The sequence below is a fragment of the Mustela lutreola genome, chromosome 10 (assembly GCF_030435805.1).
Source record: "Mustela lutreola isolate mMusLut2 chromosome 10, mMusLut2.pri, whole genome shotgun sequence".
Classification (NCBI taxonomy): Eukaryota; Metazoa; Chordata; class Mammalia; order Carnivora; family Mustelidae; genus Mustela; species Mustela lutreola.
In genome coordinates, this window is record NC_081299.1 from 109,820,210 (window position 1) to 109,847,365 (window position 27,156).

A 27,156-nucleotide genomic window follows, 5' to 3' on the forward strand; every position below is an offset into this window, starting at 1 on the left:
TGGTGGCAAAGTGGTGAGGAGTCTCTTTGAAAGGCTACGGTCTCTAACCAGAGAAAATGAAAACGCCATACAAATGAAAACTGCAAGCAAGCATCCTGCTCTGAGAGGGGTTGGACTAACGCACCCACTTTCTCCCCAAATCATTTGGAATTTCTTTGGGCATTTATCTTGAAAATGGATTAAGGGAATGAAAAGAGCAAATTTAAGCAAGAACTAAGAGATTATGCTGAGTGAAATAAGTCAAGCAGAGAGAGTCAATTATCATATGGTTTCGCATATTTGTGGAGCATTAACAAATAGCATGGCAGACAAGGGGAGATGGAGAGAAGGGAGTTGAGGGAAATTGGAAGGGGAGGTGAACCATGAGAGCCTATGGACTCTGAAAAATAATCTGAGGGTCTTGAAGGGGCGGGGGCGTTGGGAAGTTGGGGGAACCAGGTGGTGGGTATTGGAGAGGGCACGGATTGCATGGAGCTCTGGGTGTGGTGCAAAAACAGTGAATACTGTTACGCTGAAAAAAAAAAATTAAAAAAAAAAAAAAGAACTAAGAAGTTAGACTCTCAAAACAAAATTTTAAAAAAGTCATTTTTTATCCTGCTCTTTTATATCTCCCATTCATAGGCTTTTAAAAGCATATTTAAGGGGCGACTAGGTGGCTCAGATGGTTGGGCGTCTGCCTTCCGCTGGGGTCGTAATGCTAGGGTCCTAGGATGGAACCCCCCATCAAGCCCCACAACCCGCTCCTGCTCCGCGGGGAGTACGCTTCTTCCTATCTCCCCACTGTCCGCCCAGCTTGTGCTCTCTCGCTCTGTCAAATAAATAGAATCTTAAAGAAAAAATAAAAAAGACTTAAAAAATATAAAAGCACATTTAACCTAGAGATATCCATGGAAACCAACCAAAGGGAAATGAGAAAGGAGCGGCATTGCAGTACCATTTCCATGCGAACTAGTCCAGCACTGTTTTTCCTCCAAGGTCTTGCTTAGTGTTCATTACAGCAACAATTACCTCAGTAACAATTCCTCCAGGCTAGTTTTCTTTAAAGATGCCTAACTTATATACTTCACCCAACTGTTTTCAAAAACGTTCAGTCCTTCATGTTGGAAGTTAAAATACTATCTTTATCCAGCGTCTGGCTCTGCACCAGAAGCCTATCCCCAGCCGGGCAGTGCCACGAAAGCTCACGTGCACCTCGGCTGCAAGGGGCTTTAAAACAGCCAAGAGCTAGTGCGTATTTGTGTGCAAAATGATCAGTCCTGCAACCTGGGCCCATAATAAGGTTGCTTTCTTCCTCCATCTCACACTAAAAACAAAACCGAAAAAAACAAATCCAGCAGGTATCAAAACCGTCCGTACGCCCGGGGAAAGCGCGCCAACCACACAAAGAAAAGAAGGGGGGCTACTGGGATTCAAAATCCTTTCCCCAGGACGAACACCCTCCCGAACCTATCGGAGTTAACTGCGCGCTTGGTTGTAGCCAATAGATACAGCGCTTCTGGTTCAGGTCCACCCAGACGACTGATGGACACTTATGCAGTCCAATGAAGCAGGGCGATGCTGAAGAATTAACCAATACATTCGGGAGGTGGGTGGAGTGTAGGCCAGGGGGTTGGCGGTGCCGTGTCATGGAGGCTCAGTCTCAGAGCAGCCATTGAAGGGGAAGGAACTGCGGTGTGTGTGTGTGTGTGTGTGTGTGTGTGTGTGCGCATGTGTGTGGGGGGGTGCGCGCGCGCGCGTGTGTGTGCGTGCTTGTGTGTGTATGCGTGCGTGTGAGTGCGCGCGAGTGTGTGGACAAGGAGGTGGGGGCAGCCGAGTTAGAGTCCCAACTCCTTGGACTCCATTTGCTATTCTCTTCTTTCTCCCCCACACCTATCTGGAGGTGGTGGGCGTTTATATTTGCTTTTCTTTTCATTCATTTCCAGATCTTTTAAAATTTAAGGGTTGGGGTAGTGCGAAAGGCAGGAAAAGGTAAGGGAAGGGAGTAGTAGCAGAAGAGCAGGAGGAGGACATGGAGATGAAGAAGAGGATTAACCTGGAGTTAAGGAACAGAGCCCCGGAGGAGGTGAGATGACTCAGCCCCCTCCCCTTCCCCACAGACCTGTATTCATAGGATCGGGTTTCTGGGGGTCCGGGTATGTGTGTGCGGAGGGGTAATGAATTATTCCCCACCTGGGGTTAGGGTTGGGGGATATTTAATTTTAAGTGTTAAATCATTAAAATCTTCTACTTAAAATGGCGAAGGGTTTAAGTTTCTAGGGGCGTTTTTGTGTGTGCCTGGGGGTCTTAGCCTCTTTAGACTCTCTACAAATCGGGAGTCCAGGCCTGGTGGGGACGGATAGCGGGGTGCTGGGGTCCGCTCCGCCGCTTGGTTCCCTCCTCCTCCCGGGGGCCGGCGGCGTGGGCGCGACCCCCCAGTCCCACTTGCCCCTGCCGCAGCCATCGTCGCCTGAGAAGTTAGTCCAACTTTTGTGCAATGCTGCAACTCTTTTTCTCTTTTTTTTGGGGGGGGGGTGCCCCCCTCCTCGAGGCCCGGGTGTCTGACGTCGCGCCGGGCGCGGGATGGGGTCCCCGGCGGTCTGAGGACCGCCTGCTGCTGGCGGCGCCCACTCCCCCCGGGAAGCGGCGTGCGCTGACCGCTGTGGGGCGAAATCTGGGTCAGCGGTCGGTTCCCCGCCGCAAGTAAGTTTTGGGAGTCGCCGCAGAGACTGGAGGTGAGGAGGGGACGCGAGGCGTAATCCTCTTCGTCCCCCCGCGGTGTCACGATATTCGGCGTGTCCTGTCGTAGTGGCCGCAACTCCGAATTTGATCCCTGGAGAAGGTCTCAAAAAACTCAAATGGGTCGTAGTAGTTTTGTGCTTTAAAGATGGATTCGGCGAAACGAAATGATGCTCTCTGGCTGCTGTCCCCTTAGTTAAAGAGACGGGTTTGGGAGGGGCCACGTGAAGCTGGTCGCCGCCAACTTTTCGGGGGTCGGATGGGAGGCGTTTCCGCCTCCTTTTCTAGGTCACCCTCCTCGGCTTTTCCCAGTCCTCCCCGCCCGGGGCGGAGGCGCTGGGAACGCCGGCGGGGAGGCGACCCCTCTTTCTCTTGAGGAGTCCCCGCCCGGTGTGGGGTTTCCCGTGGGTCGGAGCGGCTAGTCCCGAGAGCGCGGCAGCTGGCCAGCTAGGAACCTGGCACTTCAGACCGCAGATGAGAGCGTCAAGAGGCTTGTTAATTGAGGCCTCTGAAATTAACACTAGAAGTGGATTCTAGGGATGTAGTTGTTTTCAACAGGGGTGAGGGTGGTGCCGGTGCCCTCCAGGGCAGAAGATGAGTAGGTCTGTTTGGTGCGCTGTGGCGACGTGCGCGGAGTGGGAACCTAAGGTCTTTATATACGTTTTTCTTTTCTTTTCTTTTCCTTTTTTAAGTCTCTGGTTTCCCTGAAATTAGCAAAAGGCAAGGAGAAGGAAAGAGTCGGTACTATCATCTAGAGGGAGCTGGGAGTTTTCCAGGGCCTACTCTTCGGGGGCTGCAGGAAAACAAAATCAAACTTTAAAAACTTCCTCTCAGGAGCACAGATTTAGAATGCTTTTTTGTATGTCTTGGGTTGGAAAAGTAGATTTGTTCCCCCACCCTCTTTTGTTTACCTACCCATAGGAATTTCCTCTACAATTTTGGGGGGTGCCAGACGTTGACTTTTTGCAGCCTCTCCTTCCTCCCTTAGGGTGTAATAACTATCTCTTATATTTGTATAGCTCTTTATCGTTTACAAAACACTTTTTGTGTTTGTTATTTACCTTTCTCTTTCAGACAGACTTGTAAGATGGATTGTATTCTAGAATCCAAATTAGCAAACGGAGTCCCAGAGCAGTGAAGTTCTTTACTCAAGTGGAAGAACTGGTTTTCTGACACCAAATCTGCTGGCCCTCTCTCCTCCATTCACCTGGACTAGGAATCAGAAAATTTAGAGTGGAAGCACAGCTCTGTCATACTAAGTGTGTGACCCTAGCAAGTCATTCTTACCCTTTGGGCTTTGGCTTCCTTTCTTCTCTCTCTCTCTCTCTCTTTTTTTTTTAAGATTTTATTTATTTATTTGACAGAGAGAGATCACAAGTAGTCAGAGAGGCAGGCAGAGGTGGGGGGGAGCAGGCTCCCTGCTGAGCAGACAGCCTGATACAGAGCTCCATCTCAGCTCTATTCCAGGACCCTGAGATCATGACCTGAGCTGAAGGCAGAGGTTTTAACCCACTGAGCCACCCAGGCGCCCCTTGGCTTCCTTACTTCTAAACAGAGATTATATGTCTACTCTGGTCTCTAAAATAATTATGTCAAAGTCATATTCAAATAAAGAAGGTGGCATTCCTTGTTTAGTTTTTAGCCCTCAGAATTCCTCAAACATATTTTTGCACTGGGAGTGGAGATCCAGGATCTCCTGTCTTCCCCTTAGATTGAGTCTAACAAAACAGGAGGCTTTGTTCTACAACTCTGATGTGATAAGGGGATGCAGCCTAACTACCCCGTCCACCCCGCAATGGGGAGAAGTCCACAAAAATGCTACCAGGGTGTTACGGAGAAATAACATCTTGTCAAGGATGTATTGTTCTGGGTGACATTGTTTGGCCCTGCCATTAAGAACAAGTAACCACCGAAAGCCAGCTTTCTCAAAATGAGCTTTCTAACATTTCTTCATGAAAGGTAACAAGGTATTTTTGAGTTACGGTGGCATTTATCAACTAAAGATAAGGGGGTTTTAATATGAACAAAATAGTTTCCTTTCTTCTCCCTGCTGTTTTAGGGCAGCTCACTTGAATCCTTTCCCAGTAGTCTGGGTGTCCCCTCACTACGTAAATATATGCCCTCAGAATCCTTCTTATCAGGGGCAGAAGCAAGTTTCACATGGGACCTTTTTCAAAGTTTTATTTATTTATTAAAAAAAAGATTTTATTTATTTATTTGTCAGAGAGAGAGAGAGAGCGCACACAGAAGCAGGCAGAGTGGCAGGCAGAGTCACTTGCTTCTGTGGAGCAAGAAGCCCGATGTGAGACTCAATCCCAGGATGCCGGGATCATGGCCTGAGCCAAAGGCAGTGGCTTAACTGAGCCACCCAGGCATCCCCAAAGTTTTATTTTTTTATGCGCCAGGCATTTGAGCAGGCATTGAACTACTTGGTCTAAGTTTAAATTTAAAAGTTTAACTTATAATGATGACTTTAGATTGCATTTAAATTTTTAATGGGGGAGGAGAGAATGAAAAGGATCTGTATGAGGGGGATTCATGGTTTTAATATTCACATTTCCAGTGTGTCTTGACCTAGGTCTTTTGCTAAACAGACTCAAAGTAAAGAATCATTGATTTTCTGTCTTACAGGTGACAGAGTTAGTCCTTGATAATTGCCTTTGTGTCAATGGGGAAATTGAAGGTCTGAATGATACTTTTAAAAAACTAGAGTTTCTGAGTATGGCTAATGTGGAACTAAGTTCACTGGCCCGGTTGCCCAGCTTAAATAAACTTCGAAAGGTAAGTTGGTATTAAGTGTAAAATCATCATAGTTTTGATGCCAAGGGCTAGTATGTCTAGGTTTTGGCCAAATGAAACAACCATTCTGCTTTTTAATTAGAAGGTTCTGAATTTCTAGAGATAAGAGAATGGGTTATGTAGGATTTTTAGAATCAGCTCTAATACAGCTTTTAAAAATAAGTTTAATAATGAAATTGCTTTATGATATCAATTTGGGTTTAATATCTACCAAGTGTTTTTCTCTGAAACATAAAATCTATCTGTAACACATCTGGAACCAAACTTGTGTTAGAAGCTTATTATATAGGAGTTCTAATACAGTATTTGGTGATTATGGGTAGGAATTTGGAAATTAATAAGTTGTGACAGTCGCTTGAAGCTAGAGAGAATGACAGTTGTTTTTCTTCTTTAAATTGGTATATTTTAAAAATCTGGGTGCACCTGGCTGACTCAGAACGTGCAACTCTTGATCTCAGGATTGTGGGTTGAGTCCCACATGGGGTGTAAAGATTATTTAAAAAATTAAAAAAAAAAAAACCTTAAAAAAATCTGATTTGCTCTAAGCCTTCATCATTGTTTGTTTTTCCTCCTTGTTGAATATATAGTTGGAACTTAGTGACAATATAATTTCTGGAGGTTTGGAAGTCCTGGCAGAGAAATGTCCTAATCTTACCTACCTCAATCTGAGTGGAAACAAAATCAAAGATCTCAGTACAGTAGAAGCTTTGGTGAGTGGAAAGTTTCTGAACTTGGTATTTTTTGGCTGATCTGCTGAGATTTGCTTGTGTTTTTTTGCTGATTTATATTTCACTCTTTGAAACTTCTGAATTTCTTACAGGTTTTTATCTATATGTATCTATATGTTTTACTGTTTTCTCTTAAAGTGAAACATAAATTTTTAAATCTAAGAGAAATTTATTTATCATTAACTTAAGGAGTTGAATATCTGGTTTTAAACTTCCTAGTATTAAGTTCTATTCTTTTTCCTTCCTTCTTGATTTTTTTTTTTTTTTTTTTAGTTATTTTATTTGCTCCTTTCTTTCCTGGTATGAGATGAAGTGAAACTCACAAAAATTGTTGCTCCAATTTAAAAAAGCTTGGGTGAAGGTTGATATTGTTGACAATGAGCTTGACTGGATTTAAGCTAAATACATTATTGTTGTTGCCTATTTATGTACCTACTTGGTCAACAAAATATATTAAAGGGCTTCTATAGTAAGGCATTAAGCCAGGTGCCAGAGATTCAGTGGTGAAATAACAAAGTTCCTATTCTTATGGAGTTTACATACAGGGCCTCATTAAGAGAATTGCTATTGGGGGTTGGGGTGGGCTGCGAGGGTGGCTCAGCTGGTTGAGCTTCTGCCTTCAAGCTAAGGTGTGATTCCAAGGTCGCAGATCTGATTGAGCCCCCTCCCTACCCTGCTCAATGGGGATCCTGCTTCCCTGCCTTTTCTTCTCCCTTTTCTCTTCCCCCCCTTGTGCTCACTTGCTCCCTCCCTCTCTCTGTCTCTCAAATAAATAAATCTTTTAAAAATGAGAGATAATTGATACCAAAACTCTTCATCATAAAATTTGAAAAACCCCCAAGTCATTCTTTCGATTTCAAATATATATTGTCTGGTTCATGAATCAAAAAAAAAGAACATAGTATTTAAAATCTTGAAATGTTTAAGTTTTAACCTTTTACTTTTCCAGCAAAATCTTAAAAATTTGAAAAGTCTCGACTTGTTTAACTGTGAGATCACAAATCTGGAAGATTACAGAGAAAGTATTTTTGAGCTGCTGCAGCAAATCACCTACTTAGATGGATTTGATCAGGAGGATAATGAAGCTCCAGACTCAGAAGAGGAGGATGAAGGTAATCATTCTTGCTGCTTGTAAATATAGGCTCCAGCCTAGCGATGCCATTTCGATTGGGCTTGGATATTTAGGTGTTTAAAAAAAAAAAGATGTTAGTAAGACAAGAAAAATTAGAAAACCCACAGCCCTAATCCTGTATTTCTTCTTTCAGGTTTCTGATACCTTTGGGGAATTAAATGATTATTATACTGTCAAGCTCTGTGAAATTTTATTCCATATAAACTTGTTTAACCACTACCTGGTAAAAGTGGGAACTTGTTAAATAGTATCTTTTTTTTAAAAAAAGGAATCGTTCTTTTTTGTAGTGTTATCCGTAACAGTCAAGAAATAGAAACAACCCAAATGGTCTGTCAATTAATGGATAAACAATGCAATATAGCCACACAATGAAATATTTAGTCATAAGAATGAATGAACTACTGATACATGCTGTAACATTGAAAACATTCTGTGTAGTAAAAGAAGCCAGACACAAAAGGCCACATTTTGTGTGACTCCATTTGTCTGAAATGTCCAGAATAGGCAAATTCATAGAAACAGAAAGTAGAGTAGTGGTTGCCAGGGTTGGGTGAGAGGAGAATGGGGAGTGACTGTTAATGACTATAGGTTTTTTCGAAGTGCGGAGGGTGTGGGGGGGTGATGGAAATGTTCTAGAATTAGATGGTGAATATATATTATTGGATAAATGGGTGACTAACAGATCAAATGATGGAATGGCTCTTGTTAGTAATGGGACACTGTTTCTCTTGGTTGAAAATTTTTTTACTGTAAAAAGAAATCTGATAGAAAATGACAGAATGATAGAGAAGGTGGTTTTGAAGTGTCCACAAGGTAAAACAAACTTTAGTGCATGTAATGTTTCAATGAAAATCTGTATGTTGGAAATATTTCAGTATTTAGAAACCATATTTTGGGGCATCTGGATGGCTCAGTGGGTTAAACATCTGCCTTCGGCTCAGGTCATGATCCCAAAGTCCTGGAATTGAGTCCCACATTGGGCTTTCTGCTCAGCAGGGAAGTCTGTTTCTCCCTCTCCCTTCCCCGGCTCATGCTCTAGCTTGCTTGCATTCTCTCTCAAATAAATAAAATCTTAGAAAAAAAAAAAAAGTAAAAAAAAAAAATAGGAACCGTATTTCTTGGGGTGCTTGGGTAGCTCAGTTGGTTAAGTGTTTGCTTTTGGCTCAGGTCATGATCCCAGTGTTCTGGGATCAAGCCTCACATCCTCGGGCTCCCTGCTTAGTGGGGAGTCTGTTTCTCACTCTTCCTCTGTCCCTACCCCCTGCTTGCCCTCATTCTCTCTGTGTCAAATAAATAAATAAAATCTTTAAAAAAAAAAAATAGAAACCATATTTCTCAAATAGTGAATATGGATGTTGTAAAAGGGAAATCTTTTTTTTTTTAGAGATTTATTTATTTATTTTAGAGAGAGCGAGCACGCATGTGCGCCTAAGCAGGGAGAGGCGCAGAGGGAAAGAGTCAAGGAGACTTCCCACTGAGTATGGAGCCTGACTCATGACCCTGAGATCATGACCTGAGTTGAAATCAAGAGTCGGACGCTTAACCAACTGAGCCACCCACCCACCCCCTTAAAAGGGAAATCTTAAAAAAAGAAAATCACCCTGAGATACTTTCTACCTACTCGTAGGCTTAAGAATTTGAAGTGACTGGGGCAAGGGTGGATAGGATCAACATACTTGCAAGAAAACTTGCTCAGCCACTTGCTCATCTTTTAAAATATTTTTAAAGATGGAGATGAAGATGATGAAGAGGAAGAGGAAGATGAAGCTGGTCCACCTGAAGAATATGAAGAAGAGGAGGAGGCGGAGGCAGAGGAAGAGGAAGAGGATGAAGATGAAGCAGGCTCAGAGCTGGGAGAGGGAGAAGAGGAAGTGGGCCTCTCATACTTAATGAAAGAAGAAATCCAGGTGAATAGGAACTTTTTATGTGTGCTGAAAATTAATTATTTAGGCATAGGGCCAAGTACTATAAATAGTGAGTTGTGTAGAAGTCTGAAGGTTGTTCCTAACGTGTGGGTCTGAGTGTATCTGTCTTGCCTGTCATTTTTCCCACTGTCCCCCAGCTTAGACCGTATCCAGATAATCCTAAACGCATATTGATTTTACTGCCCAGATATCTTTCAAATCCATTCTGCCCAGAATTCGAAGTGTGGTGGAAACATTTTACAAAAGTTTCGGACCCTCAGCTTCCTTCTTTGTAAAACAAAGATTGTATCAACCTATTAGGCTTCTTTGAAGGATTTAACAAGATAATATAGGTCAAGTGTCTAGTCACTGGCACATTGTAGGCACTTGGGAAAACTTTCTTTGCCCTGATGATTTCTTGCTTACAGTTTTGTAGTAGCTTTCCAAATGGCCTGTCTGAATACAGTGTCACCACTTAAGTGGCTCTTGCATGTTTCGGTTTGTGCCTGCCTAGCCTGAATGCAGATGTGATGGTATCACTTTAATGTTGAAACACTTTAATGTTTCCCTGTTGCCACCCAGGTGTACAAGGCCCGTCATTATCTGGCCCCTGCTTCCTTCTCCAGCCTCTTCTCCCTCAATACCAAATTTAATTGTCATACTAGGCTGCTTCTTGCCTTTCTGTCTGTAGATACATTGTTTGCTCTTATCTGAAATGACTTTCTACCCATGCTTTCTGATCAACTTTGTTTTCTTTTTTACTAAGGTAAACATAAGTATAGTTGAAGCCAGGAAAGTGCACTGATTTTATGTACACATTAGTAACATTTTACTTACATATATACTAGAGAGAGAGAGAGAGAGAGTACGCTTTGTGCGTGCTTTGTGAGCTCTTTAAAAACTTAGATCATGCTTTGTGAGCTCTTTAAAAACTTAGTTCTGGAGTTGTCAGAAGCTTTCTGTAACTTTTTATAGAAGCTTTGTGTAACTTTTTATAGATAATCTCTCCTTCCTCTGTTACCTTTGAATCTCAGTTAGTCTTCTGTTGCCTGTAGGCACTTTTGTAAAACCTTGTTGATTTGGCCACTTTCTCCTATATGGTGAGCTCTTTAAGGGGGCGGTCATCTGTCTTTGTATATCAGCATCTCGTACACTGACAGGGACATAGTAAGCTCACAGGAAGTGTCAGTTGTCTTGAACAAATGATCTTTAGCTCCTGGGAATTACTGTTCCCTCCTAATGTTTTTAAATTACTGAGTTTATGAATAATTTCATAATTCAAGTTTTTTATTATCAAAAATAATATGTCTTATTTAGACTAGAAGTTATTAGTATTCTTATTTGTTCTCCTAATGACTTTTACATTGGTTAGATAGATAATATCGCTGATCAATGATAATTTTTTTCTGATACCATTTTAAATATGAAACTAATGTGGAAAAATAGAACTTAAACTTGTTTGGGGCCTTAGTGAGTCAGCAGCTGTACAATAAGCATTTAAGCATTCCTAGAGAAAATCAGCCTGTTCAGTTTACACATCAGCATACAGCATGAATATTTTGCCCCTGTTTGTTTGTTTATTTGCTTGTTTATAAAAGAGTTAATTTGTTAGATAGACAGAGAGAACACAAGTAGGGGAAGTGGCAGGCAGAGGGAGAAGTGGCTCCTTGCTGAGCAAGGAGCTAGATGCAGGACTTGATCCCAGAACCCTGGGATCATGACCTGAGCCAAAGGCAGATGCTTAACTGACTTAGCCACCCAGGTGTCTAAGTTTTAAGTTATTTAATAAAATAATAGACTCATGTTATTTGGCTTTTGTCTTTGTCAGGAATTCTTCATTAAGTCTGTATAGTATTAAGTAGTTTAAAAATGACTTTCAAGCAACTGCAAATGTTTGTGTTGATCATTCCATTGAATTTTGGGGAACATTAACTAAAAGTGACATAGTCAGGGTCCCTGGGAGGTTCAGTTGGTTAAGCATCTGCCTTTGGCTCAGGTCATGATCCCAGGGTCCCGGGATTGAGTTCCAGGTGGGGCTTCCTCCCAGACTGAGTCCCCAGTGGGGCTCCCTGCTCAGTGGGGAATCTGCTTCTCCCTCTGTCCCTCCCCCTGCCCATGCTTTCCCTCTCCCTCTCCCTCTCTCTTTCTGTTGCAAAAGTGAATAAATAAAATCTTAAAAATAAAAAAGATTCTTGGGGCGCCTGGGTGGCTCAGTGGGTTAAAGCTTCTGCCTTCGGCTCAGGTCATGATTCCAGGTCCTGGGATTGAGCCCCGCATCGGGCTGTGTGCTCGGCAGGGAGCTTGCCTCCACCTCTCTCACTGCCTGCCTCTCTGCCTACTTGTGATCTCTGTCTGTCAAATAAATAAATAAATAAATCTGGGGCGCCTGGGTGGTTCAGAGGGTTAAAGCCTCTGCCTTCAGCTCAGGTCGTGATCCCACGGTCCTGGGATCGAGCCCCGCGTCGGGCTCTCTGCCCCGCGTCAGAGAGCCCGCTTCCTCCTTTCTCTCTCTACCTGCCTCTCTGCCTATGTGTGATCTCTCTCTGTCAAATAAATAAATAAAATCTTAAATAAATAAATAAATAAATAAATCTTTAAAAAAAAAAAAAATCTCTGAGATGATAACCACAACGTCAGGTCAGTATAGTACCTGGCTAGCACACACCAGAAGCTTTCAAACATGATGAATGGTTTGAATATTAACGGTGTTTTTAGTATTTTTAATTAGTTACGTTTTAAACATTTTCTAGAAGATGAAAGTCAGTACAAGCTTCCGAGACTGTTGAGATTTAAAAAGAAAGTAAAAGGAGATGGAAATGGGAATTGAGTAGCTGTTTTTGCTTTGAGTATCATTTTTATTTCAGTTACTCTTCAGAGGTCAGAAATTAATATGTATAAAGAAGGGCTTTATATTTGTGTAGTATATTTCTTTAAAAATGGGGATGGGGACTTTAGAAGAATTGGGAATTGTAATCCCTCTGGACTATACAGAGTACAATGAGCAAACAGTTCTTTCCCATTAGTTAGGGAAAAGCATAGTTTCTATTGAACAGGCTTCTGGTGAAAGCTGTTTTTATTGAGGGATATCATCTAACAGATGACACTAAACACTGAAGGCTTAAATGATAGCTGTCCTTGTGAGCAAAAGCTTAAGGTGCAGCCTTGTGGAATCACCGTGTTGTGCCCCTGAAACTCACATAATACTGTATGTCAGCTGTACTTCCCATTTTAAGAAAGGCTTAAAAGCATGACTCAAGGAATCTGAGCATATTTTGTTTAAAACAAAATCCGGAGAAGCAATTAGATTTTGAGACTTGGGGCTTTCTAAATTGTCAAAGTATCAATGTGATTAGTATCTCAGGTGTTTTTTAAAAAAATCACCAATACTTAAACATCCTCATTTATCATTCTCCACAGATTTGAGATGTTTAAAATGTGTCCCTTATCTTTCTTTCTCTCTCTCTTTTTTCTTTCTTTCCTTTTCCTTCCCCTCCCTCCACCTTCCCTGTCCCCTCTCCTCTACCCTCTCTTCCTTTCTTTTCTGCTTTAGTTTAAAGCTATAGGCTCCGATTTTTATTGTGATTCCTTTTTATGCTACTGACTACCCCATTTATTCCTTCTCCTCTTTGTATCTTGATAGTGTTCTGGTACAGACTGCTTTTCAGTGTTTGAATTGGTTCTATAAGATTGTTTTCTGATACAAGTTTCCTACAGTCAGGTTTCTCAGGGGATTCTACCTACATGCTGGGATATCAGGTTCGGTTTAGTATTTCTAGACACAAATGGGGCTGTGGATACTATGAAAGGATGAGTTGTCCAAGTTTTCCCCTAACTACCCAGGAGTTCTTGACATTTGCCACTTAAAAGTATTTTTAAGGAGCATTAAACTTTTGTGGGGTTGGAGGGGAGACTCTTGATTGGTTCTATTTTTTTTTCAAACATATGGTAGAACTCAACTATTTAGAACATGGTGGTAAGTGTAAAAGATCTCTGATTAGCCAAACTATAGCAACAAAAGACATTTTCTTTCTATGTAGGTGAGTGTTCAAGCTGTTATTCTAAACCTATTTTCTCTTATATTCAATTCTCTAATAAGCTTGACAGTCTATTTTCTGAATTCATAGCAGATTAAAATTGAAGTAGTGAAATTGAAAAAAAGAAGGCATGAAAACTAGGAAAAGATACAATTTAAAGTAGAGGCCAGGGTCATTTTTATTTATTATTTTTTAAAATATAAAATAAATAAATAATAAATATAATAAATTATATTTATTTTTTAAAGATTTTATTTATTTGAGAGAATGAGAGAGAGAGCATGAGAGGGGGGAGGGTCAGAGGGAGAAGCAGACTCCCCATGAAGCTGGGAGCCCATTGTGGGACTTGATCCCGGGAGTCCGGGATCATGACCCACGCTGAAGGCAGTCGCCCAACCAACTGAGTCCCCCAGGCACCCTCAGGGTCGTTTTTAAAAGGAGAAAACCATCCTACATAATTTTGATAGGCCCTGAGGGAATCAGGAAATAATAATTAGTGTTATGTTCATGATCAAATGATTATGACTGATTATTTAAGAAAAAGGTTTGTTAGGTTTAGCATAAAATGGTAGAAGGGCACTTTAGAGATTTCTATCCCAATTGGTTAAAGTAAAAAACCAAAAACAACAACAAAAAAACCTGTTATGATGTTTCAAGGCTGTGTTTACATCTTAGCTATCCAGAATAGCTCTTTTCGTAAAAGTTGTAGATCAAGTTTTGTGGTTTTATTGACATTGCTATTTTGAAGTGTAGATTTTTAGGTATAGGAGAAACTTATAGATCTTTCTAGATGAACACTTTCTTTTATTGATTGGAAAAATGAGGTCCAGGGACATTAAGTGACTTATTCAATGCATGTAACTATGTTGGGGCTAGGATTCAGGTAACTTCTGTCTCACTCTATAAAATAGGAAACCTTTCTTTGAAATTGTCATGTTAACTCTGTCCATTACAATAGCCACTGGGCACATTTCGGTTACTTAAGTTAAAATATAATAAAATGAAAAATTGAGTTCCTCATTTGTACTGGTCACATTTTATTTTATTTTATTTTAAAGATTTTATTTATTCTTTATTTGACAGAGAGAAATCACAGGTAGACAGAGAGGCAGGCAGAGAGAGAGAGAGGGAAGCAGGCTCCCTGCTGAGCAGAGAGCCCGATGTGGGACTCGATCCCAGGACCCTGAGATCATGACCTGAGCCGAAGGCAGAGGCTTAACCCACTGAGCCACCCAGGCGCCCTTATTTTATTTTATAATTATTTAAAGATTTTTTATTTTTAAGTAATCTTTCCACTCACCGTGGAGTTCGAACTCACAACCTTGAGATCAAGAGTTGCATGCTCTACTGACTCAGCCAGCCAGGCGCCCTTGTGCTGATCACATGTTAAATGCTCAGTGGCCACGTGTGGACAGCACAGATGCAGAACATTTCCATTGTTCCAGAAAATTCTTTTAAACAGTGCTGGTCTAAAATGTAACTTATTTTCATAAGCTAGATTTAGTTGCGTTCTTAAAAAAGACATATGTTAGGCAGAGGTTGTTAGAACATTCACAGAATAACCATAGTTTTTTTGCTTTTGTTGGAATGTATTACTACCAAATGGTGAAAAGTATGTCAAGGCTTTTTATTCTCAAACTGAATGTTTGGTTTTCAAGGATGAAGAAGATGATGATGACTATGTTGAAGAAGGAGAAGAAGAAGAAGAAGAAGAGGGTAAGTTGCATTTGCCATAAAAGGAATCCTGACATTAAAGTTAGAGCTATTATTCACATGCTTTAAAGAATGTGCTTATAATAATTCAAATTATTACTGGCCCCTGATTTGCTTTTGGTAACATAGAGTGCCTTGACAGGTGTAAAACCTTCTTCTTCTTCTTTTTTTTTTTTTAAGAGAAAGGAGAGAGCATGCAAGTGGTAGTGGGGGTTATATAAGGAGAGGGAGAGAGGGAATTTTTGTTTTTTGTTTTTTTTAAGATTTTATTTATTTATTTGTCAGAGAGAGAGAGAGAGAGACAGCAAAAGAGGGAACACAAGCAGGGGGAGTGGAAGAGGGAGAAGCAAGCTTCCTGCCGAACAGTGAGCCTGATGCAGGGCTCGATTCCAGGACCCTGGGATCATGACCTGAAGACAGACACTTAACAACTGAGCCACTCAGGTGCCCTAAGAGAGAGAATCTTAGGCTTCAGGCCTAGCGTGGATCCCATGTGGAGCTCTATCTCGGGATCCTGAGATCATGACCTGAGCTGAAGGCAGATGTCTGGCTAAGTCACTGTGCCCCATAAAACCTTTTTAAAAGAGTAATTTTCTGGGGCACCTGGGTACCTCAGTTGGTTAAGCGTCTGCCTTTGGCTCAGGTCATGATCCCAGGGTCCTGAGATTGAGCCCAGCATGGGGCTCTCTGCTCAGTGGGGATCCTGCTTCTCCCTCTGTCTGTGCCTGCTGCTCTGACTACTTGTGTTCTCTCTCTGTCAAATAAGTAAATAATCTTTAAAAAAAAAAAAAGTAATTTTCTCAAGGCATTCAATAATTTCATTTAAAAAAAACCCACCCAGCCTATAACATTTATTTTCAAAGCTGGTATGAAGAGATGAGATAACCTTGAGCTTAATTTATTATTTTCTAAGGTCTTTCATTTTGAAGAGGATGAATGAAGCCTTGTCCCTAAGAGAAGAGCAGTTGAACTCCCAGATAATGTTCTTTTGAGATTTGCTCTCTAGTACTCTTTACCTAGCCCTTTCAAAATAAATTTAAAAGTTTACTAATGACTTTTTTTTTTTAAAGATTTTATTTATTTATTTGACAGACAAAGATCACAAGTAGGCACAGAGGCAGAGAGAGAGGAGGAAGCAGGCTCCCCACTGAGCAGAGAGCCCAATTCGGGGCTTGATCCCAGGACTCTGGGATCATGACCTGAGCCAAAGGAAGAGGCTTAACCCACTGAGCCACCCAGGCACCCCATTGCTAATGACTCTTAATGACTGACCCCTAGTTCTTGGTTGGTACTTCATGATTTGGCCACAAGGGTGCACAGCAAGCTATCATTATTTATGGATTTCTAAGTCTCTAAGTCTGTTCAGTACACCAAAATTGAAAGAAATTCAGAGAGGAAACTTGACGTATGATTTTTTATGCCATTAAGTTTTCAATAAGATAGATTCACAACTGTAATTTGACAAATATTCATTTGTAAAAAATACATCGTAAATTTTTCTTTCATTCTTCTTTCAGAAGAAGAAGGTCTTCGAGGGGAAAAAAGGAAACGAGATGCTGAAGATGATGGAGATGAAGAAGATGACTAGATCATTCTAAGACCAGTTTCCCTATTGTTCCTGGGTGTGCAATAGAGTGATCCCATCTTCTTTGTTTCTTCATGTACCATAGCGATCCCTACGGAAGATAACCTGTAACTTTTTATAGGAAAAGTGTGGTTTTACTATTTTTGCCTTATCATTCCAAATAAGATTTACTAGTTTGTTAATGATCATATCATATGTAGAGAAAAAATTTTCATTGTCCCCATTGTGAAATTTATTTAGAATCTTCATTTTTCTCATTCAGGCTCACTGTATTAGTTATTTTTAGTCCATAATTAAAACATGATCACTTTTACACAGGCGTAGTTTGGTGCATTTCATTCATAAGGTTATAAAATTATTTATAAGTTAACTGAAATCACAGCCAGCTAGAATATGAAATGAAAATAGTCTCTTGGCTGATAAGTTGGTTATATTTTTAGAGGTGGCCCAGAGATCTTTAGTTTGAAGGCAATGACTTGTTTTTATTTTTTTTGGGTATGGGTATTTGGGTGCTTTTTTGGTCACATGAGTAACCTAGAAAGTAGGAGCAAAATAGCAAAGGTTCTGTTCAACAATATAGTTCAAGGCTTTTGTGGAGGCTTCTGAAACCTTTTAAGCCAGGTGACTAATAAGATTTTATTTTTGAAGGAAAAATGCTTGTACTAAGTTCAGAGACATGCAGGTGAGCCCTTTGTTTTTCTCACTGAAAATCACGACATGCCAGTGGTTGTTAATTTCGTTTTTTTTTTTTAAAGATTTTATTTATTTGACAGAGAGAGAGAAATCACAAGTAGGCAGAGAGGCAGGCAGAGAGAGAGGAGGAAGCAGGCTCCCTGCAGAGCAGAGAGCCCGACGTGGGGCTCAATCCCAGGACCCTGGGATCATGACCTGAGCTGAAGGCAGAGGCTTTAACCCACTGAGCCACCCAGGCGCCCCTCGTTTTGTTTTTAAGTGTGCATTCTTTTTCTTCCTCCCAGCAATTCCTTTATGATCACTTTCATTTCTTGTTTCACTCCCCTCCCTCTATCTCCAAAACAAGTTGGGGAACTTATGGCTCTCCGGGAAGACCTTTATTTAGTCTTTTATACCTCAGCAACCTTTTCAGATGGTCTCATTAAACAAGTTAAATGAAAGAAATTGAGTATTTTCTGAGCTATGAATACTATTATCAATACAGTTTTATGCAACAGATTCTGGTTATTGTAACTCTCTTGGTTGACAAGATGTACAGACTGTATTAAGAGGGCGAAGAAAGAAAAGCAGAGCAAGCTTTCATAAGTAGCATTGCTGTTCCACAAAAGTTAGAACAATTGCCTGTTGATAATTAGTGAGACATTCAGGTCAAATTTGGGGGGAGGTTAGCTTCCCAAATGGTTTAGATACTACACTTGTAAAGTATTTCTAATTTTTCGGAGTAGAACCTTTAATTATTCTTCCTACAGTTTTAAGGTATTACCAGATGTAACTTTTAATTGGAATACACTGGACAGTTGGAAAAATATTTGAAACTAAATGCTAAAATTAAGATTTGTTTTCAAGTGGAAACCCACTAAAAGTAGAAAACTATTTAGGCTGGGTGTGTTTCTTTTTACAGTTACTAAATATGATAATATAAGTAGACAAGTACATTCCCCTTTTTGTTGCAGAGGCTCCGTGTTCAAGGCAATTGCTTTTCAAATCTTGGCTTAATTTTTTTCCGCTGTTTTGAATATCTGAGTTTTTTAAAGTTAGTATCAGCAAATTAATTGAAGTTATTCTTCTATACTGGGACACATTTAAATTACGGAGTGAAGAGATTCTTTTTTAGTTTCAGATATATGACTTGGGGTTTTAAAGTAAAAATTACAAAGTTATTTGTGGGTAAACTAAGAAAGTTGTACAAGTGACTGAAATAAAACTCATGGAATAAGTTTAGTGGGGGGACTGGTATCTCCAAAAGGCTATAACATTTTACTCCTTTTTTAACACTTAAAAAGCACTGTTTTAGTCCCTAAGAATTCTCATTGCATTGTATATGCCAGACTATAAAATACTTATTTTTAGAATGAAATCTATATAATGACTTTCTTACCAATCATCTTATTGTGCAATCAAAATTAGAGTTCTTTGGTTTGAAAACAGCATTTAGAGCCTCCAGATAACTTTTTAAGACTTACTTAGCTTTGTGGGTGGTATTTTCATGCAAATAAGTAAGGGTGGGTTTTATATTTTGTAGAAGTTTTTGGTCCTATTTTAATGCTCTTTGTATGACAGTATGTATATAGTGTGTTAAATTTCCTCAAAACTCTCCTTTAAAAACTTTGAAGTTAATACTTTTGTGCAACTGTGTTTTGAATAAAGCCATGACAGTGTTAAAAAAAATGCAGCACTCCTGATTATTCTTTTATTGTTTCTGACCGTTCCCTGGTTTTATTTTTTTCTGTGACTGCTGTAACTTAAAGTTTTGAAATTGAATTGCTTCAAATAAATGGAAGATTTGTTGTTAATTATTAGTTTCAGTGTATGACATTCACTTTTTGAACACCACCACTGGGGGCTTTTTGAAAGTCTTTTTAAAAACAAACAGCTTGGAAGTTCTCAAACACTTGGATGTCAAGAGGTATTATAATAATTTAACCCATCATCTGCCTTATTTTATTTTATTTTTTTTGTCCAAGAAGCAGAAAAAGTTCTGGATTCCCTTAATTTTCCTTTCAGAGTTGCAAACTGAGCCAGTACTTTTAAATTTTAAAAAATTTAAATTCAGTGAACTAACATATAATGTATTACTAGTTTCAGAAGTAGAGGTCGGTGATTCATCAGTCATATATAATACCCAGTGCTCATTTCATCACATGCCCTCCTTAATGTTCATCACCCCGTTACCCCAACCCCCCCGACTCCCCTCCAGCAACCCTCAGTTTATTTCCTATGATTTAAGAGTTTCTTATGGTTTGAATCCCTCTCTGGTTTCATCTTATTTTTTCCTCTGTTCCCCTATGATCCTCTTGTTTTGGGTCTTAAATTCCACATATGAGTGAGGTCATATGATAATTCTTTCTCTGACTTACTTTACTTAGTGTAATACCCTCTAGTTCCATTCACTTTGTGGCAAATGAGCCAGTACTTTCTGTAGTTTAGTGTGAAGTAGTAACTTTGTTACTATAGTTGAAGTAACTTATCTACAGTTAACTATGGTGATTATAAATCTGCTGTACACAAACAGTTTTTTTGTTTTTTTTTTTAAGATTTTATTTACTTATTTGAGAGAACACAGCAGGGGGAAGGGGAGAGGGAGAAGCATGGCCCCTGCTGAGCAGGAAGCCCAACATGGGGGTTGATCCCAGAACCCCGGGATCATGACCTGAACCGAAGGCAGACACTTAACGACTAAGCCCCCCCGCTCCCCCATATACCAATAGTTTTAACGAATGAATCTAAAGTCATTTATATTGCAGAGTTTTTTCTTCAGAATCCTTAGATAATATAATACAAACAATTCTTGCGTGTTCACCTTGATTGAAACCTGAACCAACACTTTTTCTGCTGTCTTTTGTTTTTCAAGGGAAAACTGATTTTTAACATGTTTCATTTGTTGGGGCGCCTGGGTGGCTCAGTTGGCTAGGTGTCTGCCTTGGACTCAGGTCATGATCCTATGGTTCTGGGATCGGGCCCCTTGTTGGGCTCCCTGCTCAATGGGGAGTCTGCTTCTCCCTCTCCCTCTGCTGTTCCCCCTGTTTGTGTGCTCTCTGTCAAATTAAAAAAAATCTTCATCATGTTTCATTTATAGACAACTCTGGAATGTATCTTACAAAGTCAAGGCACAAATATGTTAAGTAATGTTTTCATGATTGCCTATGGTTTAATATTGAAAAGGTATTTTAATTACAGAACTCTGCTCCTTGAGATATGGAAAATATTGAAGTATATCTCAACTATAGAAATTGTTTATTAAAATTAGTATTTTTGTGTGCGTGTGTTTTACGTCTTAAAAGATTTAAAGCCTTTTTCCCCTTGGTTAAAGAAAATGATAGAACTACACTAAATGTTTTTGGAGGTGGTAGATAATGAAGCAATTCTGTGAGACTGTGATTCAAAACACTTAAGTAGTGTTTATTCCTTCTGTATTTTAAAGAGAGGCTTTGGAACATGTGACATTCTCTCAGTTGCTGAAAATTTCCCCTCAGTTCCTAGTATTGGATGCAATGATCTTCTACAGCTGTTACTTAATAATAGCATTCTACTACTGCATTCCTCTTTCATGTACTAATCAGTCTAAGATTTGAAAACCCGGCTTGGGTGACTTGGCCCGAGGTAGTGACTTGTGTTAGTCTGTTGATGGATGAGAATAGGTTATACCACAAAATGGAAGTTATAAAATGGGTTGATCTCCAGGAGCATCTTTAAAAATAGCATATATACTGGTAAAATAGTTTTATTTCATACAAATCTAGTCACTGTTTCAGGTGATAAGCCTGAAGCAGGGTTACCCCATAAGAGCAATTCTAAGAATCAGAAGCAACTATGACTTTTTAAAAAAGAGATTTTAGGGCGCCTGGGTGGCTCAGTGGGTTAAGCCGCTGCCTTCGGCTCGGGTCATGATCTCAGGGTCCTGGGATCGAGTCCCGCATCAGGCTCCCTGCTGAGCAGAGAGCCTGCTTCCCTCTCTCTCTCTGCCTGCCTCTCCATCTACTTGTGATTTCTCTCTGTCAAATAAATAAATAAAATCTTTAAAAAAAAAAAAAGAGATTTTATTTACTTATTTCACAGAGGGAGAGAGATCACACGTAGGCAGAGAGGCAGGCAGAGAGAGAAAGGGAAGCAGGCTCCCCACTGAGCAGAGAGCCCGATGCAGGGCTCAATCCCAGGACCCTGAGATCATGACCTGAGCCGAAGGCAGAGGCTTCAACCCACTGAGCCACCCAGGCGCCCCAGAAGCAACTATGACTTATTCAAATGTATGAATATTTACAAATAACTCAAATTTTTGCTTAAGGCCATCATTTGACAAATGGACACATCCACATTACTGGTCAGTCCTGACACAGGCCATCAATAGGCACGCAATGCTGGCGAGAAAAAAACCCAAAACAACAAACAACCCATTCCAGCTGTTAAGAAGTAACTGACATCCAACACTTCCCTATTTTCTGTGATTCTCCTATTAAATTTTCAGATGGCGTCATTTTGCAAGATGATAGCCATGATCTGTGCTTCCACTTCAACTGGATAAACTCATTCCACAGCCCCAGAGTTAGCTCCCTGAGGTGACTGAGTTTCTCTGTGTCTAGGCATTTTCTCCCAGTCTTCTCTTGGTACAGAGAAGCTAGCACAAAGAAGCACAGTGTGCTCAGGGGAGCTCAGTATCACTTCTATGGACAGCTGTGACTGAGGAAGATGGCTTCATAGAAGAACCTGTAAGTGTACTGGAAGGAACTGCAGTTGAAGCAACTATACTTAAGAACCAATGAGAGCAGCACCAGGGAAAACTAGCATCTGCAAGGGAAGCAGCAATTACAATCACTCTGCAAGTCTGGCAGAGAAGTCAGTGCAAGTCCAGCATTTTTAGTTCTGCACTCGCCCCACCCCATACCATTTACGAGAATATTCTGAGTTAAGAACGAATTCATTTCTGCTGTGTTAAGGATTTAGCATTTATAGGAAATGAGTGAAATTTTCTGACTAGGATTCCAGGTCGAGGGGGTGCTTATTTTTACCAAGCTCTCTGTAATAGGAAATGTGGAGGGTGCTATCCTTTTTTTTTTTTTTTTAATTGTTTTGACATTTTATTTGACATTTTATTTTATATTTATTTTATTTTTATTATTTGACATTTTATCCTTTTACACTGTTGATTCCTTTTTGCACTGTTGATTCCCCACTGCCAAGGTTCCTGGGCTGTAGCTGTAGCAGTCAGCAGGTGAAGGATTAGAACGTTAGAACTCAGCCTCAAACCATTTTTCTTTTACCCCACTTCCTTTTCACTTTAAGGGCTCTAGCCTTAAGATGGAGTTTCTCTAAGGCCTTGTTTCCTTTCACACTCCTCTGGGGCTTACTAACAACATCGTGCAGGTAATCTTATCCCAGCATCGCTGCTTTAGATTCTTGATAGAAGGCCTAAGAAAACAAGACGGAGAGATTTTTATATCAATCCTTTTTAAAAAAAATTTTGAGAGAGAACGAGAGAGAGAGACAGAGAGAGAGAGAGTAAGCGCAAGCTCACAAGTAGGGGGAGAACCAGAGGGACAGGTAGGCTCTCCCCTGAGCAGGGAGCCTGACTAGGGACTCAGTCCCAGAGCCGTGAGATCATGACCATAGCCCTAGGCCGACACTTAACCGTCTGAGCCACTCAGAGATCCCTAAATGCTTAAACTGAGATTAAGGGATCTTATGGGGGGCGCCTGGGTGGCTCAGTGGGTTAAAGCTTTCCGCTCAGGTCATGATCCCAGCGTCCTGGGGGCTCTCTGCTCAGCAGGGAGCCTGCTTCCTCCTCTCTCTCTGCCTGCCTCTCTGCCTACTTGTGATCTCTGTCAAATAAATAAATAAAATCTTTTTTAAAAGGGGGGGGTTATGGAGGTGCGTTTTAAAAAAACATTTATTTATTTATTTGACAGACAGTAATCACAATTAGGCAGAGAGGCAGGCAAAGAGAGAGCAAGGGAAGCAGGCTCCCAAGTGAGCAGAGAGTCAAACGCGGGGCTGGATCCCAGGACCCCGGCATCACAACCCGAGTCTAAGGCAGAGGCTTCAACCCACTGAGCAACCCAGGCGCCCTGGGGGTGCGTTTTTGAGGTAAGTTATCTATTGGAGTCCTATGGAACACCTGCCTTTTAAAATTTTTACTTTAATTTCCCCAATCCTCAAGCCTTGAGATACAGATAAACCAGTTTTTCTTTTCTTAGAGTATTATTTTTACAACAATACGCCCTCCAGGGATGCTGGAGTCTCCAGCAGTAGGAATCGGATTTGAGCTTCTTGGGGAGACGGTAAAAGGCCTTGAAGTTAAAGAGCTGACTCTCTAATTATGGAGAAAAAGAAATAAAAAGCGCCCATCACTCCAGACTGTACCCCTAATTTGACTTGCAAGACGCACGACAGAAAGTTGCACAAAACCAGATTCTTAGATCCAAGAAGAGACTCGAACAGCCAGGATATTAAAAAGAGGTCAAGCTTCTGGTCGAACCGGGGCTACCCGAATTGATCTGCAAGGGCGCTTTCCGAAATGCTCTGGATTGGGCCAGAAACGCCGCAATCCCGGTCACGTGACCTCGCCCCTCCCGCCCCTCCCACCCCCTAGATAAGTGAGGTCTGGCGCGCTCCCGCAACTTCCAGTCAGCGAGCTGCGCAGGCGCGGGGGTAGTGAGTGGCGAAGTTACCGGCAGCTCGCGCGCCAACCATCCGTCGGAAAAGCGCCCGTGGTCCTTATTATGCTTCTTTCCTCTTTTGGGTCCGCTCGGCTACCCTAACGCGGACAGGAACTCGCCGGCCGGGTCCTTCCTTAGGACCGTCCTTTTCATCCATTTTTCTTTTTGTTTGTTTTCCATCCCTCGCTTGAGGATTTACAGAGTTTCTGATTTCTTCCTAATCTGAATTAATTTCTTCCTTAATCTGAAATTTGAATTATTCTTGGGCTCCCCCATTCATGAACATCACATCCAAGTTAGCAAGTATAAACGTTGGTGTGTTCTGTACGTTTTCAAGATTTCCTTTTTTTTTTTTTTTAAGATAATTTATTTATTTGACACAGAGAGATCACAAGTAGGCAGGCAGAAAGAGAGGAAGGGAAGCAGGTTCCCTGCTGAGCAGAGAGCCCGATGCGATGCGGGGCTCGATCCCAGCACCCTGGGGTCATGACCTGAGCCAAAGGCAGAGGATTAACCCACTGAGCCACTCAGGCACCCCCGTTTTCAAGATTTCTAAGGTGGAAAGGCAGGAGCTCAGGACACTTTGCTGCTGTTTCTTTGTGCATGCTTAAGTTTGCACTCGGGTGACCTTTGTTCCGTGACCTTTACTGCTTGTTTCTAGGAGCTAGCCAGCTGCTTTATGGTTTTCCTATTTTCATTTTCCCTATTTAAAGCCAAAATTGCTGGATCCTAGTCTTAAGAGTTCAGTCAAGTTGGTACCTAAGGGCAAATCAATTCTGGAAAGTATTAGAGCTACCAGCTACTCATAGACAAAGCACTGGAAAATGACACTTAGGCCACATGTAAAATGATAAAGAGGTTTAACATAGGTTGAGAATTTGTTTGTTTTGTTTTTTTCTTTCTCCTGAAAGGAAAGAATCCTTCCAGTGGGGAAGTTTGCAAAGGGCAGCAGCTAAGGACTCAAGTTTTTCTTCCTTTGGGCAGGGGCAGCTAAACTGGAGTTTGTTAGAAGCGTCTCAAACTATTGAAGAAAAACTCATCAAATTATACTTTTATTGGGATTAGTAAGTCACATTTCAGATAATATTTGGGTGTACACAGTTTTTATAAAATATCAAAGGACACTGGGGCACCTGGCTGGCTCAGTTCATAGAGCATGTGACTCTTGATCTTGGGGTTGTGAATTTGAGCCCCATGTTGGGTGTAGAGATTACTTAAAAGTAAGATCTTACAAAAAATTTATAGTTGTTAATTCTATAGAAACATAGACCCATCCTTTAATTTTTTAAAAATTATTTTTAAGTAATCTCTATATCCAAGATGGGGTTTGAAGTCACAACCTTGAGATCAAGAGTCACATGTTCTACCTACTGAGCCAGCCAGGTGCCCCTGTAAATGTTTAATTCTAGTCAATCTCATGTCACTACTTTCTCAGGCTTTTTCAATGGCTTTTATAAAATGCTCACAAAACTGGATTAAATGAAGACCAACTTCTTCAGTTAAAGCAAGAGATGGGAACATACCTGTTTGTGGCTCAGTCAGTTAAGTGGCTGCCTTCGGCTCAAGTCTTGACCCCAGGATCCTGGGGCTCCTTGCTCAGCCTGCTTCTCCCTCTTCCTCTGCCTGTCTGCCTACTGCTCCCCCTGCTTGGGCTCTCTCACTAGCTCTCTCTGTGTGTCAAATAAGTAAGTAAAATCTAAAATCTAAAAAAAAAAGACTATTTTTAAGTAGTCTCTACACCCAGCATGGGGCTTGAACTCACAACGCTGAGATCAAGAGTTGCGTGCTCTACCGAGTGAGCCAGCCAGGAGCCCCTAAAAAAACCTCTTTTTTTTTTTTTTTAAAGATTTTAATTATTTGACAGAGGAAGACACAGCAAGAGAGGGAACTGGGTTGAGGGGGGTCGGGAATAGGAGAGGGAGAAGCAAGCTTCCCGCTGAGCAGGGAGACCAATGCAGGCTTGATCCCAGGACTCTGGGGTTATGACCTGAGCTGAAGGCAGATGCTCAACAACTGAGCCACCAAAAAAAAAAAAAAAAAAAAATCCTAAAAAAAAGTCTTTTAATACCTTTGTTTAAGGCACTGAAGTGCTAGGAAAACAAAGGTGGGAACACACAACATTATCTCCTGAAGAATACAGTCTAAATTCAAGATTATGACCCAAGAGAAAAATGATGGCAAGCAGAGACAAACAGCAGAGCGGACAGCTTGTGCCCAGGAAGCTCAGAGGGTGCCAGAACCTTGATTTACTCACTTCATTGAAGATCTGATTTTGTCAGTACAGATATGAGGGATAAATTCATGCCCCCATGAGAGCTCAGAGAGACTGCTGTCTAAACCTGGTATCAATTTCTTAGTTTTTAGGGAGATTGTACATTTATATTGACTGTAGTTCCAGATTGGTGCTCATCAATAAAAATATAATACTATCTGCAAATGTGAACCACAGAAGTAATTTTAAATTTTCTGTATCCATATTTAAAAAGTAAAAAGAAACAGGTAACACTAATGTTAATAATATATTGTATTTAACCCAATATATCCAAAATGTTATAATTTTAACATATAATCAATACATAATTTTTACTGAGATATTTTAACATTCTTTTTTTCCATACTAAGTCTTTGAGATCTGGAGTGGATCTTACACTTAAAGCACATCTCAGTTAGGATTAGCTGCATTTCAGGTACTCCTCTGGCTAGGTAGAGGTCTAGAATATTTTCCTCCAAGAAAAGAAAACTGGGAGGCCAAGTTATAATCAGATTATGGAATTAGAACAGAATGTGATGGATGGCCTTGAGAACTATTTTGTTGGTCTGACAGGTGTGATGATCCTACCCTGATCCACATTAAAGTATACCTTTTCATGGTGTTAGAATTTGTTGTATTTAGCATATCTTGCCTCAGGAGTCCAAGACTAATAAAGCCAAATTCTTCTGATTTTATGTAAACTGCTTTCTTCTATTAACATACTTTGTATTCAAACAGTTTTTTTTTTTTTAAGACTTTTTTTATTTTTTTGACAGACAGAGATCACTAGTAGGCAGAGAGGCAGGCAGAGAGAGAGAGGAGGAAGCAGGCTCCCTGCTGAGCAGAGAGCCCTATTCGGGGCTAGATCCCAGGACCCTGAGATCATGACCTGAGCCAAAGGCAGAGGCTTAACCCACTGAGCTACCCAGGCACCCCTGTTTTTATGATTCTT

The 27,156-nt window shown here is 40.8% G+C and overlaps 1 protein-coding gene across 3 annotated transcripts; it reads left to right on the forward strand.

Moving 5' to 3' along the window:
• Positions 1 to 1,616: 1,616 nt before the first annotated feature.
• Positions 1,617 to 19,096, forward strand: ANP32E (acidic nuclear phosphoprotein 32 family member E). 3 transcript variants are annotated; one of them, XM_059136676.1, is made up of 8 exons: positions 1,663 to 2,062; positions 3,790 to 3,974; positions 5,347 to 5,496; positions 6,102 to 6,224; positions 7,192 to 7,354; positions 9,103 to 9,281; positions 14,971 to 15,028; positions 16,543 to 19,096. In XM_059136676.1, the coding sequence occupies exons 3-8, from the start codon at positions 5,437 to 5,439 to the stop codon at positions 16,611 to 16,613; spliced, it is 654 nt and encodes a 217-aa protein (XP_058992659.1). In that variant the 5' UTR covers positions 1,663 to 2,062; positions 3,790 to 3,974; positions 5,347 to 5,436; the 3' UTR covers positions 16,614 to 19,096. The 3 variants fall into 3 exon arrangements, with proteins under 3 accessions (XP_058992660.1, XP_058992659.1, XP_058992658.1); XM_059136675.1 differs by lacking the exon at positions 3,790 to 3,974; XM_059136677.1 differs by lacking the exons at positions 3,790 to 3,974; positions 7,192 to 7,354; positions 14,971 to 15,028; positions 16,543 to 19,096 and having other exon boundaries at positions 1,617 to 2,062; positions 9,103 to 9,264.
• The last annotated feature ends 8,060 nt before the right edge of the window (positions 19,097 to 27,156 follow it).